Source organism: Maniola hyperantus, chromosome 15 (assembly GCF_902806685.2).
Source record: "Maniola hyperantus chromosome 15, iAphHyp1.2, whole genome shotgun sequence".
Taxonomy (NCBI): Eukaryota; Metazoa; Arthropoda; class Insecta; order Lepidoptera; family Nymphalidae; genus Maniola; species Maniola hyperantus.
In genome coordinates this window covers 2,309,255-2,329,468 of record NC_048550.1, presented here as the reverse complement: position 1 = coordinate 2,329,468, position 20,214 = coordinate 2,309,255, and the positions used below count along the sequence as shown (strand labels likewise).

At 41.0% G+C, this 20,214-nt stretch overlaps 2 protein-coding genes and 1 long non-coding RNA gene across 3 annotated transcripts; 1 reads left to right on the top strand and 2 right to left on the bottom strand.

Moving 5' to 3' along the window:
* Positions 1 to 185: 185 nt before the first annotated feature.
* On the top strand, positions 186 to 19,275 carry LOC117989260 (venom carboxylesterase-6-like). The gene is made up of 10 exons (XM_069503556.1): positions 186 to 442; positions 3,429 to 3,525; positions 11,624 to 11,809; positions 12,392 to 12,577; positions 12,885 to 13,078; positions 15,043 to 15,211; positions 15,737 to 15,921; positions 16,301 to 16,451; positions 17,825 to 17,945; positions 18,917 to 19,275. The coding sequence occupies exons 1-10, from the start codon at positions 224 to 226 to the stop codon at positions 19,110 to 19,112; spliced, it is 1,704 nt and encodes a 567-aa protein (XP_069359657.1). The 5' UTR covers positions 186 to 223; the 3' UTR covers positions 19,113 to 19,275.
* LOC138403359 (uncharacterized) lies at positions 3,926 to 4,717 on the bottom strand. Its single transcript, XR_011237628.1, has 2 exons — positions 4,608 to 4,717; positions 3,926 to 4,055 (listed from the first exon to the last, which is right to left on the bottom strand). It is a non-coding gene; the product is annotated as an uncharacterized lncRNA (long non-coding RNA).
* LOC138403302 (putative leucine-rich repeat-containing protein DDB_G0290503) lies at positions 4,971 to 10,978 on the bottom strand. Its single transcript, XM_069503309.1, has 4 exons — positions 10,881 to 10,978; positions 6,929 to 8,230; positions 6,322 to 6,544; positions 4,971 to 5,801 (listed from the first exon to the last, which is right to left on the bottom strand). The coding sequence occupies exons 2-4, from the start codon at positions 8,107 to 8,109 to the stop codon at positions 4,971 to 4,973; spliced, it is 2,235 nt and encodes a 744-aa protein (XP_069359410.1). The 5' UTR covers positions 8,110 to 8,230; positions 10,881 to 10,978.
* Positions 19,276 to 20,214: the final 939 nt, after the last annotated feature.

Below are 20,214 nucleotides of genomic sequence, written 5' to 3'. Positions count from 1 at the left end.
AACTTGAATTATAAAAAATTCAACAGTCATCGTTAGTATGAAACCGGTATCATTAGAACCAGAGATAATATTTGTTAATATATTATCTATGATTAGAACCCTGAATAATAGCTACCTACCTACCTATTCGAACTAATATAATATAACTAAGTGCCTCAGAACAGAGATTATAAAAGGCACCAGCGTAGACATAGACTTTCAATCTGGCGTCAGGGACCGGCGCATGCGCACAGATTTTCATTTCAAGATGGCGTTTTTGAAACTGTTTTCATTTTTTCTGTTAATTGCCATAGTAAGAAGTCAAAGTGCCCAAGGTCCCAAAGTGCGGGTGGCCAACGGTATTTTACAGGGAGCCTGGAGAGTGTCGACAAATGGCAGAAGTTTTGCAAGCTTTTTGGGAATACCCTACGCACGGCCGCCGATTGGAAAATATAGATTCCGAGTAAGTTATGATTTTATTCATGGACCGTTGCGATTTATTTGTTTTGGTGGGTAAGCCACCGTTGTTTGAATAATACTAAATGTCCGTCAACGTGATGCGATTATGTATACCGGCAAAGCCGCACGGCGCGATTTAGCGTTCCGGTATGTTGCCGTGTAGAAACCAAAGGGGTATTTGTGTAATAAAACCATGCCATACCCTATCCAGGTTAGCCCGCTTCTTAGACTGCATGATAACTTACCACCTTAGGTGAGATTGCAGTTAAGGGCTAACTTGTATCTGAAACAAAAACCTTGACGCCTTTGGGCAACCGCTAATGAAGTAAGTCAATTAGTCAGTCACATCTGTACCCGTAGTAGGTACAAGATTTTACGTCTCACCAAACCAAACCAAATTCGAGAGTCGAAATACTTCCGCGTTACAGTAAACTGGATCTTAAACGCCTTGTTTTAAAGCTCAAGTTTGTCTACACTTCTACAACCAGCGCTCCAAGCGGAAACATTGCGAAATTAAAATCAGTGGTATTGAATATTTGACTTCAATTCAAGGCTGTTTAGGTCCATTTTACTGTAACGCGGAAGTATTTCGACTCTCGAATTTGGTTTCGTTTGGTGAGACGTAAAATCTTGTACTACGGGTACTGCTGGCGGAGTAACGAGCTGTTGTCGGTCCCTTATGCTCCGTCGTCAGCGGAGGGGTGGAACTTCGTGAGGTTTTTAACCGTAGGATTCTGACATAACCACAGTGCTCCCCGTGGCCGGTGGTATCCATGGCGGAGTTTCCTCGCGAAAAAAGGGCGTATGTTTATTTCATGGGTTACTGAACCTTGAAAATATAAGACGAAGATAAATAAATAAATAAATAAATAAATAATCTTTTATTTCAGACCATTTCTAGTCCATAATTAAAATTTACAACTATATATTTACTAAAGTTAGTATGTTAGTAACAATATTTCCTTATAGTTATGTTAGTAATGTTAGTGCTTACTGATTAAATAAAGTGGCCTAACGTGGCAGCTCTAGGCGCCCGGTGGCCACAGCCACCCAATGCTTAATTATTGGGCAGCCTATCCTCTCTTTAATTGCACCCAGAATGCTGTTGGAACTGCTACGAAGACGCTGTAGGAGGGAGGCCATCTTTTTACGGATGATGGCATGAAAGCCATCAGTCCTGGCCTCCGTGAACATTCCACTAGCGCTACAGCCCCTCGGCAGCCCCAGCAGCATTCTGAATGCATTATTGTATTGTACTCTCAGTGAGTTCAGCGCTTTTTAAAATAGTTGGAGGTGACGTGGCTGGGGTCAACACGATAACTTATAATATTATTAGAGATAAGAGTTTATTTACATTAGTAACTAGCTATTATTAATTAATACAGTTGTATACCTACTGATAAACTGTAATAAATAAGCACCTAAATACTTCAATCATTTATTTACAAATAAATAATATCACGTTACCTATACCTACTACCACAAAAGTTTTTGATCATGTTTTTTGTTATCTACTTTTATCTAAATACAAAGTAGTAAATATATTATTTGCAATAGCATTAAAATATCTCCAAAAATATAATCTGAAAAATCCCAAGATAAGTATAAAGTGCGCGACAGGTCGAGATAGCAATCGGGTTGGGGACGCTCCGCACACCCGCACAGCCCTCGCGCTAACCCAGTGCGGGACAGCGCGGGTGACGTACGGGTGTGCGGGGCGTCCCCCGCCTCATACCCCGATTGCCATCTAAACCTGCGCGTACTGCTGAGTGCTCGTTTTTTGTGTGTTGTTTCGGATTGACTATGCTGCGTAGGCCCTATTGGCCGCTACAGCGTCACCGGGGGGGTTGGCGAGCGCGAAGCTCCGCCTGGGGGTGAGCCCTAGGGCTCGAAGAAATAATTCGAGAGGTCGGGGGGCAACGTCCTCCTAAGGGCGCCTCCTGTGAGGCTCGGACCACGGCTTAGGATGACGTTGGGATGGGTGGAGTTGTCGGTTTTGTTGGTTAGTCCGTACGCCCCCGAGGCCGTGGCGTGAGCCCACGTCCGGGTGACGTTAGAAATCGGGGACCTCGTCTTCGCCGGCGAAGACGCTGTGATGAGGTTGAATTGTGTAGCCCTACGAGATAGGGTGCATTGTCGGTCATGATTTGATCGTCGGGGTCGTTAAGGACGTGCTTAGGGCGTCTTTTATCTGGGGGGTCGTTTCGGTCAGGGGTGTAAGTCGCTGCCTCAACTATTAGGGGGTTGGGGTGTCTAATGGCTTTCTCAAAATAATTTTTGGAAAGCTGTTTAAAGTAATGAGCTATTGTCGGGAGTTGGAGGTCTCTGTGGAGGTCCACGTTGCGCATGTACCACGGGGAGCCAGTGGCCGTACGCATAAACTTATTCTGTAGGACTTGGAGAGGTTTGAGAGAGGAGGGCGGCAGGTGTGCAAATGCAACACAGGCATAAGACATTATTGGGCGGATGCACGTTTTGTATAGCGTGACTTTATGTCGAAGTGACATTTTGCTCTTTGCGCAAATCATGGGGTAAAGACGGGAGAGCACATACGCTGCGTTCTTGCGGACTCTACGAATGTGCGCGGCGAAGCTCATCTTGTCATCAAAGGTTACACCCAAGTACTTGGTATTAGTTTGCCAGGGAATGGGGCGGTCGTAAAGAGTTATTTCAGTCTGTCGAAGTTTGTATTGTGATTTCCTTTTGGACTTTTGAAAGAGCACTGCTGCGCTTTTCTCCGGGTTAACCTCTATCCTCCAAAGGCGGAACCAGTGGCCTAGGCTACTGACTGCCTTTTGGAGTCGAGCTTTAACGTTCCGGTAGTTTAAGTCGGAGCTGTATAGAGCGGTGTCATCCGCGAACTGGGCTATATGAACATGAGGGGATCTGGGAATGTCGCTGGTGTACAGCGCGTACAAAAGCTGCTGAGTGCTCACTGATAAAGTACAATTTATAGTAACTCAGGTATAAAAGGCAAGCTGTTTTTCTAGGAGCCACAAGCCGCAAAGCCCTGGCCAGGAGAATGGGACGCCACAAGGGTTCTCTCTCCCTGTCTTCAGTACAATCCCGCCGACAACGGAATCATAGGTAGGTAACTTCTCATAATTCCTAATTATTCATAACTTTACATAACTTTTCATAATAATTTAACTTGTCATGATAGCTATCTGCATGCCTTTCAGTCCGAACCGTCGAGTAGTTTTAGCCGTGCGTTGATAGATCAGTCAGTAAGCGTTTCCTTTTTAATTATTATACTAGGTTATCCCTGCGACTTCGTCCCCGTGAACTACGAAAATTTTAAACTCCTATTTTACCTCCGTAGGGATTGAATTTTCAAAAATCCTTTCTTAGCGGATGGCTACGCCAAAATATCTGTCGTGACGCCTCCTGTTCATGCTTAGTTAGACTCGGCTTGCCGCCCGGGTTTGAGGGTTGAAACCAGAGACGTCACGAAGGCTAGTTTGTGAATGTTTGATTATGCACTCACCCTTGCTCGATGCGCAGTCTGCTTGCGCGTGCGACACCAGGTTAATGCGCCGTCTCCGCGGCACTGAGGCGACGGGCGAGGAAGCGGCCTTCCTCCCCGTCGCATAGGACAGAATCCACTGCCTCGCACTCTGTAATACATATATGGGACGGGCAGATTTCGCCTAGACGAAATCTGCCGGGGCTACTGTCTTCCTCGCCGCTAAGCGGGGAAGACCAGTGCTGACTAGCGCTAAATTAAAGGAGGAACGGTTCCATCATTAGCCTAGCCATTAGGATTATAATTGGGTCCCATTGACCTACCGCGTTTCGGTCAGGTAACTGGCTATTCGTGCCGGCTCAAAGTGCCACACCTTTGCTTGCTACTTACGCCGAGAGTTAGCCGGGGTCGTCACTGACGTCGAGAGCTAGCTGGTCTCGTCATCTGTATCGAGAGTTAGCGGTTCGACGCTAAGGCCTGCCACCCGAGGGCCCCTACGACTCTCGATACTGACGGATTACTTTCTCCCAGCCAAGTCCTGCCAACAAGGGTCCCAATGGCTCCCGACGCTGACGATTTACTATTCCGACTAAGGCCTGCCAATAAAGGGCCCTTACGACTCTCGACGTAGGCTACATGGAAACGTTCCTTATGCACACAATTAATGGCAATCAAATATAGTTACTTATAGTTAGCCACTTACGAGTAATAATACAGGATGCGAGGCACCGAACTGATGACGGTGGGCGTGCTGTGAGGCGAGGCTGCCGTGCTCGGATCCAGTCAGTTAACAAAATGGTGGGCGCCGTGGTTTAAGGCTTCGACCACAGACAGTCGGCGTCGCGTTTCAAGTATAGACCATTAGACCCATAGAGTAAAGTCACAGACAACTTACCATAGTATTTTAAGCGTCCGGCTCTGGATTCCTCTCCTTCTTATCTCGTTTTGCTCGTTATTGTAATTAGATATTATAATTGGATGATTTAATTTTACGATGATTACTATTTATATTTTGTACAATTAACTATTTCGCGACGTTCGTCGCGACACTCCCCAACAACGGAAGTTACAATAAGACGATAAGATTCTGCGTCCACTCCTTAATCTTCTTGAGGGCCCTGACAGCCGCTTCTCTCTTGGGTCTTGGCTCCTCGGAAGAAAGGTCTACTTCGTTTTCGTTAGTAATCTCCTCTGGCAGAAGTTGATCCTCTAACATCGTCTCATTATGGTCTTGTATGGTGTGATCATTTTCCTTTTCAGGTGCATCGATTTCACCACTACGTATCTCACTGGTTTCTCCAGTGGTTTCTTCGTGCACTTCTCTTGTTATGCGTTCGGAAGGTATATAGTTGTAACTTGGTCTAGGTTTGTCAGCTAGAGCGTGAGCTTCTTGTTCGTCCATTTCCAGTGGATATAAGTGTGAAATGGATCTAATATATTCGCTATTATCTACTTTTACTTTCGCTGTTCTGCTAAATCCATCCTTCCCCTTCATAAGTTTTGTTATTTTCCTAACTCGCCAGCTTTCCCGATTAGGATGTTCCCCCTTTATCTGGACTATTTGTCCTTCTTGAGGTTCTAATTTCGAAGTGACTCTTGGATCCCTATGTGAATGCTGGTATCTTTCTCGAAGGCTGAGAAGGTAACGATTAGAAAACATTTCTCTAAATTCTTCTTGGATTTTAAGAGCTCTTTTCCAACCTTTAACTAGTTCCCTTTTTGTAACGGTTCCTTCTGCTAAAGGTTCCTTCCGGGTATTCTCTACTGTTATACATTTTCCTACAACCAAGAAATCAGCTGGTTTCAATATATGATCCAGCTCGGCATCTATATGGGTTAGTGGACGTGTGTTTACCACGGCTTCAATTTCCTTCGTTACTGTAGATAGTTCGCGATCCTTAAGACAGTGTTTTTATAATGTTCTTGTTCCTTTTCGTTTATTCTATATTACAGAAATAGTTTCATTCATTTCAACTTCCTCATCTTCATTATCATTCGGAAGAGCCTCCCGAAACAAAAAGGGATCACTATTCGTTGCCCTTTGTGGCAATGTATCAGATGCTTGTAACAAATATTGAGATCCAGCTAATTATTTCGCTTTATCTTCACAAGCGCTGTAAGGTTTTGTTGCTACATCTGCTGGATTTAGCTCTGAGGGAACATATCTTATGATCAATTCTTTGTTTCATTTAATTTCTTGGATTCTCCTTGCTACGAATGGTGGAAAAAGTTTAGAAGACTTGCACCATCCGATTACAATTTGGCTATCGGTCCAAAGAAATTTATGTGTTACTTTTGCAGAAAGAAAGTTCCGAATAAATTTTATAAGACGACTTCTTAAATAATTTAGCAGGTAGGATATTATGTGGTGCAACAAATCCGCAAGGATCGTAGATTGAAGCGATCACTCTCAATACTTCCCGTTTATTGTTCGCATTAGAGTCGATCTTGTATCTCAATTGAAGTAGATCTTCCTTTAAATCCCAATCAAGTCCTAATATCTTAACACGGATTTCCTTTGACGAGTCTGGGATTTGTGTCATAAATTCATAAGAATTAGAACTCCACTCCCTTAAGTTCATAGACATTTGTTTAAACGCTTTTTTGGAGTCGGTATATAATTCTGATGGTTTTCTCCTTCTGATGGACACAATGATGCAAGTAATGAACAGGATGTTCTTCCTTTTCAGATTTCGCGTTCACAACTGCTGTTTGAAGTATAGTAGTATCCTTGGTATCTAATTGCATTAAATTATTAGTTGATTCGTTTGTATTCTTATTATTTATATAATCATTTATTATTATTCTTCTTATTTATTATTTACATTCTTATTTATTATTTTTATTTATTTATTAGTTGTTTCACTCTCCTTTTGTAGATTTTTAGGACAAAGTGCCCGATTGTGAGATCCAATCTCGTTACAGTGTGCACATTTTATTTTTCTCTCACATATCTTTACGGTATGTCCTATGCGAAGACATGCGTAGCATCGGTTAATTAATTTATTTTTCCTTTCTCGTAACCTTGTAAAGGCTTTGCATTGATCGTTAAAATGGTTCTCCTGACAGAAGATGCAGTGAAGTTTTCTTTTCTTTTCGTGTTGCCTTTCTTGGTTTCCTACTGCCTCTTCCCATTTTCTTTTGAATTGTTTCCTAAAACTTCCCTGACGACCTTGAAATAGTCCCCGATTTTTATCTTGTTTCTTTGTGGACATTTCTTTACTTGTTGGCCCTTTGGATTTTAATTTCATATTATTGTCGTCGGATGCATTCGCGTGTAGAGATTGGGTAGTGTAATTGTCTTCAGATTTTCCCTGGATAACTCTCTCTGCGTCTTCCCTAGCCGTGATAATGACTTCGAGGCATTTCCTTATCTCCTCGATGGACTCGGTGTTTATTTTCATTTTCATTTCGTAAATGATTTCTTGCGGGAATTTTTCCATGATTAGGAAACGTAGATGGTTGTGGTTTATGTCCTCGCCCAGCGATTTAAGCACCCTAAGATGTCGTTCGATCTCGTTCAGTGTTTGTCTCACCTCCGTGACATTCATTGCGGTGGAAGCCTTGACACGATACAGCGCTGAGTAGTGTGCATCAATTATGTGGTTTTCCTTTCCATATCGATTTTTTAATGTCACTAGTGCTATACTGTAATTCTTGTTTGTTGTCTCTAAGCCTTCCACGATCTTCTTCGCTTCACCTTTCAATGAAGCTTTTAAATACAATAGCTTGTCAACATCGGTTAAGTTTCGTTTGTCAATATTTGAGCTGAATTGATCCCAAAATGTTGACCATTGCAGGATATCGCCGTCGAATTCCGGTAAACTCAGCTTCGGTAGCCGGCTGTTTAGATTCGGATTCGTATCCCTGTTGACTTGATTTTCTCGTTCAATTACTTTAGTCTTTTCTTTAATTTTGACTTTAAGTTCACACAATATATCTTCGGCTTCTAATTGTACTGTAGATATCTCGGATATGTCATCAGGCGCAGGATCGTTGCTTAATCGAAAGTAATTGGTTAATTCGGAGCTCAATCTATTTAACAAAGTTTGTAATTTCGAAGAAATAATTTCTGCTTCTTGTATAATCGTTGGAGATTGAGTGGTTGGATCATCAAGAGTTTCTATTATTTGAGATGCGTTGGTTGATAAATTTTGTAATTTTGTTTTCATTGAGTGCAATATCGCCAAGAGACTTTGATCCATCTTGTCGGTATGTTCGAAATATTAGTAGATAAAAGTTTCCTTAAAACGGGTTAGTTGTTTAAGGTTTTTAGAATTTTAGTTGATGTCTTCGTTGTGACCGGGAACTTCGTGGCTCGTCTCTCTATAAATGAAATAGCACCGCTTAGGAGAAAAGCGAGAGAAAAAGAAAGGAAGCGGATTGGCCAAAACAAAAAAAAATTTTTTTTTTTTTTTTAATTTTATTTATCTGTGTCAGTATCGTAGATCTATTTTTCAAATGATCGTTCATCTTTCATTTATTTCACTTTAAAGTTCATTTAAAACTTCTATTTAGTTGTTGTGTTACATCAATGTCCTATGGTTTGAATATTCATGGTGACCCTTGTTCTATAAATCTCATATATTCATCAAATAATTTATCAAATAAATTTCAACGACTAGTTATAACGAAATAATTTTGTACCGTTGTTGTTGTAGAATGAAATTAATTAGTATCGCGGATAAAGTAAGTAACCGACTTTATCATAAATCAATTTCATAGTCCGGCCCTGTCGTCATAGTGTGACAACGACCTTATCAATAATTGTCAGTCATCTGCCCACAGATGTGTACACAATTCCACTAACATGCTAGAAGGGTTATGCCTACCCTTGCAACAAGATATAGAATGTAGTAAAATAGAGTAGCATTATACCTCTATTCAATAAACTTCTACAAATATTCTTAAATCTCTGTACATTCTACTGGCTTTTATTTCATGCCTAAGGTTCGCATTGCTAAACCGGGTCTCAATTTTAGTATTTAATCATCTCAGTTACTAGGTATGCGTGGGCACACACACTGTGTGACCATTCAGCATAAGCATTCAATGATTGACCCCTTCGTATCAAAATTGTATGATCATAGCAATCTCAAGTCGGGTAGGTATGTGTGTAACTATTTAACCGTTCTAGCAAGTCCAGTGTGAATGCACCGGCAAAGGTCAGTGTACTATCGCAGGTGACTGCTCTAGGTACCTATCGTTTATTGTTAATGTCCATATCACTTCACTGTTTCATTCATAAAATTTGTGAAAAAAAAAAGAATTTCTTGCGCACCGAAACCAAGGGTTTTTTCACATTTATAACTGTTATACAAGAAACGATAACCTTTAGAATTGATTTTCTTTCTTACTAGGATACTTTTGAAATTGACTCATCTTTAAGTCTCAGTTGAATATGATATTATAATAATCTTAATTTGTCAGAATGTTGATGCGAGCTCAAACTTTTATTTTAATTGATTTAGTCCCACATGGATCAACATAATTATAATAATTATTCCACTAAACTGCAATAACAGTGTCACTTTATTGTGAATATAATAATTCAGAACGTTGGTAATACCGTCGCATCTTTACAATTAGACTTTAACAGAGAATGAGGTTATTCTTAATTTTCGGTTTCCTTTATTCTATTATAGGACTATGCGCACAGCATCCTCCTTTATTCTTCACATTAGGTAGGTACCTATCCTTTATTTTATTAACTATTGAACATTTGTCACTATTCACTACAATGTATTGTAGGTATTTATATTAAAACTATTCTAAAAAAACGTTAAAATCATCAGTGAAATGCAACATAACTTTGCTTATTTAAAGTAGGTATTAGAGTTTAAAGTGTTAGTTATAAGTAGAATTATTCATCACCTGTAGGTAGGTATCAAAACTCAATAGTAGGAAAAATAATTTTCATGTGTAGGTAGGTAGGTCATTCACGCTTAAGAATAATCATATTCAGAACAAATCACATAGCTACGAGAAAACAAGACATGAAAATAACCTATTAAGGTCTAATGGTCTTTGCCGCTCTATACGTGTCGAGACTTGTCGAGACATGTCTGATTTAGGTCAGTGCATAATAACATTCACAACTTATTTGACAACCCTCTTTCTTTTAGCATTTTTTGCTGAAAGCTCATTTACTGATTTATCAGATCCTCAGCACCTCCACCATGTCGTGACGCCTCCTGTTCATGCTTAGTTAGACTCGGCTTGCCGCCCGGGTTTGAGGGTTGAAACCAGAGACGTCACGAAGGCTAGTTTGTGAATGTTTGATTATGCACTCACCCTTGCTCGATGCGCAGTCTGCTTGCGCGTGCGACACCAGGTTAATGCGCCGTCTCCGCGGCACTGAGGCGACGGGCGAGGAAGCGGCCTTCCTCCCCGTCGCATAGGACAGAATCCACTGCCTCGCACTCTGTAATACATATATGGGACGGGCAGATTTCGCCTAGACGAAATCTGCCGGGGCTACTGTCTTCCTCGCCGCTAAGCGGGGAAGACCAGTGCTGACTAGCGCTAAATTAAAGGAGGAACGGTTCCATCATTAGCCTAGCCATTAGGATTATAATTGGGTCCCATTGACCTACCGCGTTTCGGTCAGGTAACTGGCTATTCGTGCCGGCTCAAAGTGCCACACCTTTGCTTGCTACTTACGCCGAGAGTTAGCCGGGGTCGTCACTGACGTCGAGAGCTAGCTGGTCTCGTCATCTGTATCGAGAGTTAGCGGTTCGACGCTAAGGCCTGCCACCCGAGGGCCCCTACGACTCTCGATACTGACGGATTACTTTCTCCCAGCCAAGTCCTGCCAACAAGGGTCCCAATGGCTCCCGACGCTGACGATTTACTATTCCGACTAAGGCCTGCCAATAAAGGGCCCTTACGACTCTCGACGTAGGCTACATGGAAACGTTCCTTATGCACACAATTAATGGCAATCAAATATAGTTACTTATAGTTAGCCACTTACGAGTAATAATACAGGATGCGAGGCACCGAACTGATGACGGTGGGCGTGCTGTGAGGCGAGGCTGCCGTGCTCGGATCCAGTCAGTTAACAAAATGGTGGGCGCCGTGGTTTAAGGCTTCGACCACAGACAGTCGGCGTCGCGTTTCAAGTATAGACCATTAGACCCATAGAGTAAAGTCACAGACAACTTACCATAGTATTTTAAGCGTCCGGCTCTGGATTCCTCTCCTTCTTATCTCGTTTTGCTCGTTATTGTAATTAGATATTATAATTGGATGATTTAATTTTACGATGATTACTATTTATATTTTGTACAATTAACTATTTCGCGACGTTCGTCGCGACAATATCTGTATGCCAAACAGCCCGATCCTTCCAGTAGTTTGAGCTGTGCGTTAATAGATCAGTCACTCAGTCAGACAGCTTTTCCTTTTATATACCTGTATAAAATAGACGATATATAGATAGAAGATAGACTAAAATAACATTTGACAAGAAAAATAAAAGGGAGAGAACTACTAGCTATTGTTCACACCTAGCTAAAAATAAGCAATCATCTCAGTTTGAAATAATTTATACTTCAGATTAACGTATCTATAAATATTAGGAAGAAAAAGGTCTTCCAAAATTCAAGACTTGTGTTGCAGAAGAAATACTTTGGTCCAACATTGCATCCATTGCATTCAACTAACGTTCGCTGTTGTCCATTTGCCTAACCATCTAGCGTTTACTTGTTTTTTCAGGCAGCGAAGACTGTCTTTACGTAAACATCCAAACACCAAAACCAAAAGCTGATGCCCTGTTACCTGTGGTAGTCTTCATCCCCGGTGGAGCCTTCATGTTTGGAGCTGGAGGAATATATGATGGTGCCCACTTGATGGACAGAGATATAGTCTACGTCACACTAAACTATCGTTTGGGACCACTAGGTAAGCTTATTGCAATGCTGTTGATTCGGTTCTACAAAAAAATATTAGATTAAGCTACTTAGTACCAACTACTACCATCTTTGTCAAAATGCATGTGATCTGCAGAGAAAGACAACCTGTTTTTCCGGCCACAAGTATTTAAATAAAAAATCAGCCCCCAAAATTTGCTAGGAGGTCATTATTTTATTGGGTGAGTAAATGGCAATGGGCAGGTCATGTCTGTCGCAGAACCGACGGCCGATGGGGCAGGCGAGTTCTGAAGTGGAGACCGCGTATCGGTAAGCGCAGTGTGGAACGACCTCCAGCCCGCTGGACCGATGACCTGAAGAAGGTGGTGGGGAGCTGGTGGATGAGGAAGGTGGAGGACCGTGTTTGGTGGCGCGCTCTTGGAAAAGCCTATCTCCAGCAGTGGACGCAAACAGACTGATGGATTGGATTGAATTGGAAATGACTTCCTCAAAACCTGGCAACGCATTTTGGATTTCTCTGGTGCTGCAAATGCCAGTTTGCTCGCTTTGAGATGAAAAAATATCACTTTTGGAATCGCAGTTTCAAAGACGTAAACATATCTTTGTTTTACAGGTTTCCTAAGCACAGGTGATGATCAGATACCAGGCAATGCTGGTCTAAAGGATCAGTCCTTCGCCTTGAAGTGGATTCGCGATAACATCATCATGTTTGGCGGCAATCCTGACAGTATCACACTCACCGGCTGTTCTGCTGGCGGTGCTAGTGTGCACTACCATTATCTGTCACCACTTTCAAAAGGTACCAAACTTTAGTTATTTATCTACGCTCTTCAAGGTTATCATATTAAACGTCACATTTAAAAAGAAAACAAGGATATAAAAGCACTCAACTGCTTGTAAGACCAGAACTAAGCTGGTCAGACTTAAATGCTCTACTGCTCCAACTTTTCTCATGAAAAACAGAGTCTCGCATCACGTATGTCAAATAGCAAACTCTAAAAAAAATATCTAGAAGTTATCATATAATATATCTCCTATCCAGGGTTTCTGCTGATCCACGTTGTATGCGTGTCAGAACTTTTTAAATCCGTTTGTGAACTTCCCAGGTACATTCCATCGAGGAATTGCGTTCAGCGGTGCAGCGTTTGCATCGTGGACACATGCCATTAAACCTGTGGAAAAGGCCAAAGCTCTTGCCGCAATTGTCGGTTGTTCCACCGCCAACACTCGCGATATGGCTGAGTGTCTGAAGACCAGACCTGGAGAAGTTATAGTCAATGCCCAAGTTCAGATGTTTCAAGTAAGTTTTTTATTTTGAGGGTTCCGTACCCAAAGGGTGCCAACGGGACCCTATTGCTAAGCCTCCGCTGTCCATCTGTCTGTCTGTCTATCTGTCAGTGGTTTGTATCTCATGCACCATAATAGGTAGAGAGTTCAAATTTTCACAGCCTGACTATTGCCGCTATAACAACAAATTTCAAAATGTTTTAATTTTCGATATCATGTGCTAGTCCGACTTGCATTTGGTCGTTTTTTTTTCGTTTTGTACGTAATACTAATTACTAAAATAAGTTAATGACATTAAGTGGACAAAATCTTTTTAGTTTGTTGTTGTTATTTTATTTATTTTTTGGTTAATTTGTTAGAATTGGGAATTTATGATCCGCACAATTTCTAAGGCAGTAGGTATTTTTAGAACTAAAGTAGAAACTCGGTTATCCGAATCGGTAAATTTATGAAAGTCTGATTATCTAAATTGACAGCAATATTTTCCTCTGTTTATTCCACGACCAGAAATGATTAGCACAAAATGCCTTATTTTGCCTGAAAACATTTCTTTTCTTCGTATTGTATTCCACACTTTTCTAATTCACTACTTTATCCATTGATGGCTTAACGATATTAGTTCATAATGGTTGAGTTTCTATTGATTTCTGATTTCTGTTCTCCATATTATTGTAACAAAAAAAGTTCGCAATTGTAGCTATAGCGCATAATGGGCGGTTTAACACGGGTTTCGTAGCTAAGCGCTTAGTACTTGTCACTAATACTAAGTCCTCGTGTGTAAACACGCTGATTAGTGCTTAGTATTAGTATTTGTGAATAGTGCAAGTGAATAGAAAACGATCCTATTTACTAAGCGACAAGTCGATACCCCCACCACGATTTACTAAGCACTTGTCGCTTGCTGACCGTGTGTAAACAGCTCGACAAGTTAGTTAGTGACAAGTTGGCAGAATAGAATGGTCCCGTTCATCTCTGCGCAGTAACCACTGTCTTATCCACAAACGTTTTCTTTTTAATATTTGTCTTTCAAGCTCTTCGATCATGCTTGAAATAATAATGTTTGAATATTGCTTAAACACACTGCGCAAAATCAGGCGGCGTCGCTCCATTTCGAATGTCTGGTCACTAATAACTTTTACTGGCTCCAAGCAACGTGTAAACGGTTACTTTTCACTTGTCATATTGAGGCTTAGTATAGTGACAAGTACTTTAACTGAGAGTAGGTAGTGCGGTAGTGGAGCGGTGCGAGAGGGATGACAGTTAGCCCAAGCTTACGAATCACTGAGCTCTCGGGTCACATTCACATCATCATACCCCTTTTTTTTATCCTTTTTTATTTGTCCCCACACCGCACGTCTGAGGCGCACCGAGTGCGTGTGCCTCCAGACCCAGGGACCCAACGGGCGACAACTGCAGACTCCGCGCACGTCGCCCGCGTCCCATCCTCCACCTCGTCCACTGCGCCCTCTGCTAGTCAGAGGGACACGCGAAGAAACCTCCCCCCTGCCAGGCCATTAGCCATGGCTAACAATATCCCCTAAGAGAGATTATTAGCCATGTTACCGGGGTGCACCGGCCTGAATACTGTTCTTCCCATCGGATGCCCGATGCATCCAAAGGGGACCAGCAGCACCAAGGCACACTGGGAAGTTACCTGGCTGGCACCCAGTGGCGTGCACAGGGTTTGAGGCCAGGGTAGGCACTACTTAAGTAAGAGCCTGTTTACTGGCAGGTCACTGAAAAATATGCATTGAGCTATTCAACTGGGGTAAGCAGTGCATTTATGCCTCTATGACCTGCACGCCACTGCTGGCACCCCACATCATACCCCTCCCGCATCGCTCCACTACCGCAGGAACCTATTTATAGTTAAGCGTTAAAACATAACTAAAAAAAAAAAAAAAAAAAAAAAAAGTTAAGCGTTATGCCTAGACATTTGTTCATTTTGAGCTTCCTAAAATTCTGCAAACATTTTAGGACTGGACAGTCAACTGGTTCACCATATTCACGCCAACAACGGAAGCTCCAGGAACAAAGAATCCGTTCCTCACTCAGTACCCTTACATCGCGAGTCAAGCTGGTGACATGCTGCCAGTACCGCTCATCACCTCTGTCACTTCTGAAGAAGGATTATATCCTGCTGCAGGTACGAGAAAGTTTGGATTTGTACTTACTTATTTCGCCTAGTATGTTTTCAAAATCTAGCCAAGGTCTACGATGCAAGCCGTAAATAGGCAACAAGTATTTTCTTGGAGCGATAGTTACCTAACCATAATGCCACCATACCTAATTCCATAATTAAGTAAGAGAGCGGCTCTGATTTAGGCTTCCGCAGATTTTTCAGTTCAAGATATTTATCAATAATAGAGCTGACCCGGCGAACTTCGTAGGTACCGCCTAACACGTCACTCAATTGTTTTGCCTTCCCGGAACCCCTCCATTAACACTTAAATTTTATGGTATGATTTGTGCTTAGCAACACATTCAGTGATTCATTTTTATATATAGAGATGTGAAAGATAATAACCAGAACAGAAGCTTCATGATCTTGAGACACAGAAAAAGGCCAAATTCCTCCTCTAAAAAGTTTTCCACCCAGTTACCAACATATCTATTCAGTGCAATAATTGACATGAAAACTGCTAGATAATAATATGCCCATCTTCTACAGCTTACCAAGCAGACCCCAAGATCTTACCCGAACTGGAATCAAGATGGGAACAGCTGGCCAGCTTCATCTTCGAGTACAACGACACTTTACCTGTTGACCAGCGTGGTGTTGTCGCTGAAAAAATCAAACAGGAGTACTTAAAGGGCAGACCAGTCGGACAGGAGACATTTGCAGAACTTGTTCAAGTACGCAAGAGATTGCATTATTCACTTTTACCACCAGCGGTCGCTGGTCCAGCGGCTCCCTGCGACTCATCTGATGTCGTCCATCCACCTAGTGGGGAGTCTTCCAACACTACGTCTTCCGGTGCGAGGTCGCCATTCCAGCACCTTGGGACGCCAACGTCTATCGGTTGTACGAACTATGTGCCCTGCCCATTGCCATTTCAGCTTCGCAACCCGTTGAGCTATGTCGGTTACTCTAGTTCTCCTACGGATCTCCTCATGCAATAGGTATGCATTATTTTAAGCCTCTTAATGAACTAACTCATTGCTGATGAACTCAGCAGATTTTATGAAAGTTTTCAACTTTGACGGTTGTTCTAAATTTCTTGTTCTCCTTTAGGCCCTCGGAGACCGTTTGTTTACGGTGCACGTCGGCAAACTAGCTCAAATTCACGCCCAAAAGTCCCTTCAACCGACCTACGTGTACCGCTTCTCATACCGCTGGCAATACAGCTTCTCCAATGTAATGGCCAAAAATGACATCGATTATGGTAAGTGTAATTACTAATTAGTTTACTTTCCCCGTTTATGTGTTCCGTACCAACACAGTTACAACTGAATAAACACATTTCGATATACCGAGTTATAATCTTGAATAACAACTAATTTGCAACTTCGCTTATCATTTACGAATCTTTAATAACAATATAATTAATACCACGTTCAAGGACATATTATTTTTAAAATTATGAAGCTTAGTTTTCACGTACTTATGAATCTAAGTTTTGGGGACAGTAATATTATGGCCTATTATGTAATTGGTAAAACACAGACCATAGTAAAATGGATAAATTACCTTATTCAATGAGCTCAAAATTTATTTTCAGTGTGCCATTTGTATAAATATTTTTAAATTATACTAGCAACTTATATTAGTCATAATCAAGGCTTAAATATCAATTATTCTTTGTTTAAACCAAAAAAAAAACTACCTAAAAATACACTGCTTGCATTTTGAGTGCAACTCAACTAAAATGCAGTTTGGAGTGGATCACATCTGCCGATCGCATGTCCGATCGTATTAACACCTTCACGACAGTACTAAAACACATACTTATGCCTACTGCACAGTTTGTCGTCAGTCCACAACAGACCATCTGCATATAATATAAGGGCTTAGACCATAATATCCAATACAATAATGGATTCAGAGTGCTGATGGGGCTGCCGAGGTTCCGCAGTGCGTCGCTGATGCTTGCGGAGGCTTATACCGACGATTTTTATGCAATCATGAGAAAAAGAGCAGCTTCAGTGATGAACAGAATCCGAGGTAGTTCCAACGGTATTCTGAAAACCTTATCTGAAAAACTAGATAATACATTTATTGGGTTGGTTTTCACATGTACTCTCAGTGTCTGATGGCCATGGCTGGTAGATTCCTAGACAAATAAAATTGTTCATAAAACAGTCTACTTACTAACATAGTCATAAGCAATTAATTTTATTACTAACAAAATGGATGGAATATCTGAAATAAAGATGATTATTATTATATGTATACCCTAAGTAGATTATGTGACCTTGGACTTGTCTTATTTATTTGCGATCAGCAAAGTCAATAAGATAAAAAATTTATACTGTTCAAACGCTTTACTCTAACTTTTCGAAATTAGGAAAAATTATATTGTGCGTTTTAACTGATAAGCTTAAATTAAATATTACAATCTTACTTCTACGCTAATGGAAAATATAGTGAGAGAACCTGCACGTCTGTCTATATAATGTCTTCAAGGGTGACGTGAAACTGCTTCTTATTCTAAGAGGAGATCCGTACAGTTTGAGTACTGAGGCCGGTGATGAGTTGAAATGATAATGATGATGATTAATACATCAAAGCGGAATAATAATGTGCCTATTATTTCAGGTGTCACCCATTCAGATGATACTCTGCTAGTCCTCAAACACCTGCCAGACGCTATAAAGCCTGAAGATATACAGATGAGGGAAGAGCTTCTAGATATGATTTACAACTACGCTAGCACTGGGTAGGTTTGACTCCCTAATCCCTACTAAGGTCCAATTAAGGTCTAGTTAAGGGGTTATTCAACACCAACAAATTCCTGAAAGGCAGGCAACTTATTCGCGGCTCCTCTGCTGCTGGAAATGTTCATGGGCGGCGGTAATCACTTAACATCAGGTTACCCGCCTGCTCGTTTGCTAGCTATTTTTATTTAAATTTTAAATTACATGACGTGCTGTTAAGGTTACCCTACGATTACGGTTAAAACTTTACCGTCAACACAGTTGAGTTGCATAAGACTAAAGTTTATTTTGCGCTTCCAAGTGCCTCGTTGGTTTAGTGGCTAGCATATTCGACTGCAAATGATGAGGTGCTGGATTTGAATGCCAGGTTAGGCCAGAAACAGTGGATATTAGGTTTTCCTAAAAAAAAATCAGACTAGCCTGAAGTTGGAATATTGGCGGTATTCAGCCCCATGCCTCGTACTTTAATCTCTCTCCGGCTATTGGTTAGCTATACCAAATAATTGCTAACAGTATTTTATTTTTATACGCTTGACCACAATCACACCTGATGGAAAGTGATAATGTGGCCTAAGATGGGACGCGTTTACCTAGAAGATGCCTATTCACTCTTGTTTAAAAGATACCCGGGTTGTAATTGGTAGGAAACACATTATCACGGAAGAGCCAAACCCCAAACCATACGTATTGGTACTATTTTAGCCGCCTACTCATGAACTTTAGTCCGTAAGTGCAAAACTGTGACGCTCCACAATCGCCTATACGGGTCATAGATGAATGTGGAGCATCACTAACAGGAGCGACACAAACGGAGCCAGGCACCAAGCGTTGCTTGATGCTTAGAATTTTTTTCCGTTTCTCACCGCGCCGCCTTACGCTCAAAGCCAAAAATTAGTGGCTAGACCTTGAATAAACATAACTATTCATGGGTAAAAATTGTCTATTAACGCGTGCTAATTTATTTTGTTCCCAGAGTCCCAAAACTACGGAACGGTCCCGAATGGTTGACAGTCAAACCGGGACAACCTGAACTGGACTACCTGGAGATAGCTGGACCTAAGAACATGGAGATGAAGTCCAGCGCAGACTTCGGACACAAAGCCTTCTGGGACAGCCTCGGCTTAAACGAGAATGAAAACTACCGCGTCAACAAAAAAGATGAACTTTAATAATTTGATAAAATCATATTCTGTACCTATAGCCTAAAGATACCTAAGTGGTGGTTGTCATAAAGTAACGCCTCTCATGAGCTTTGTTATCCAAAATTTCAGAAATGGAGAAAATAAAAATATCTACCTACTTACCAAAAAAAAATGCCTTTTAGATATGAAAATAAAAGTTAAAATGACAATATAAAATATTTTATTTTATGAGTACCTTTTAGGGTGTTCAGTTGAATGAATGATGTATTGATCTGCACATCATAGTACGCGACTGGTTGAGATGGCAATCGTGGTGGGGACGCCCCACACACTCATAGCTACCGCCCTAACCCTGTGCGGGATAGCACGGGAGCTGTGCGGGTGCGATAATCAATGATTTTATTAAAAGTAAATTATTACATTTTACTAGTAGGTAGGTAAATTACTCCTTAGAAACAATAGGTAGGTATATTTATCAGAAGAAAAAAATTTTCAGACAAGGTCGGAGAAAATCACACTTGTATAAACATAAAATTTACAGACATCACAGATAATAAAAGGACAGCTTTTTTCAAGCACAATTTAATTTATCGCCATAGTCAGCTTCACGCACATGGTTTGTCCTAAAGATGGCGCCGTTAAATTTTTTATTATTTTTACTCCTAGTTACAGCAGTAACTAGCGAAGATCCCATAGTACGAACAGCCAAAGGTAGTTTACAGGGAATTTGGAGAGATTCGACAAATGGCAGAAAATTTGCGAGCTTTTTGGGAATACCCTACGCCCAGCCATCGATTGGGATAAACAAATTTAAAGTAAGTGATTTTTTAATACAATTTTTCAGAACTTAATATGATACCTACTGGAAGATAAAGTCTTGTTAAAGTTTAAAGTTCTAATTTTAAAACTACAGGAGCTACGTGTTCCTTATCTTGTGATGACAAAATATAGGTATGCAATTATTGGGTATTTGACTAAGTACATCAAAAACAAATTATTTCTCAGTAATTATTAAATAGAGGGTCTTCCAAAATACGTAAAATCCTTTGTTAGTTTTAAGTGTAATAACCATTTAAAATTATCGATTAAACTAAAAAAGTTCGTCATTATGATGTGACGGCACATTCCA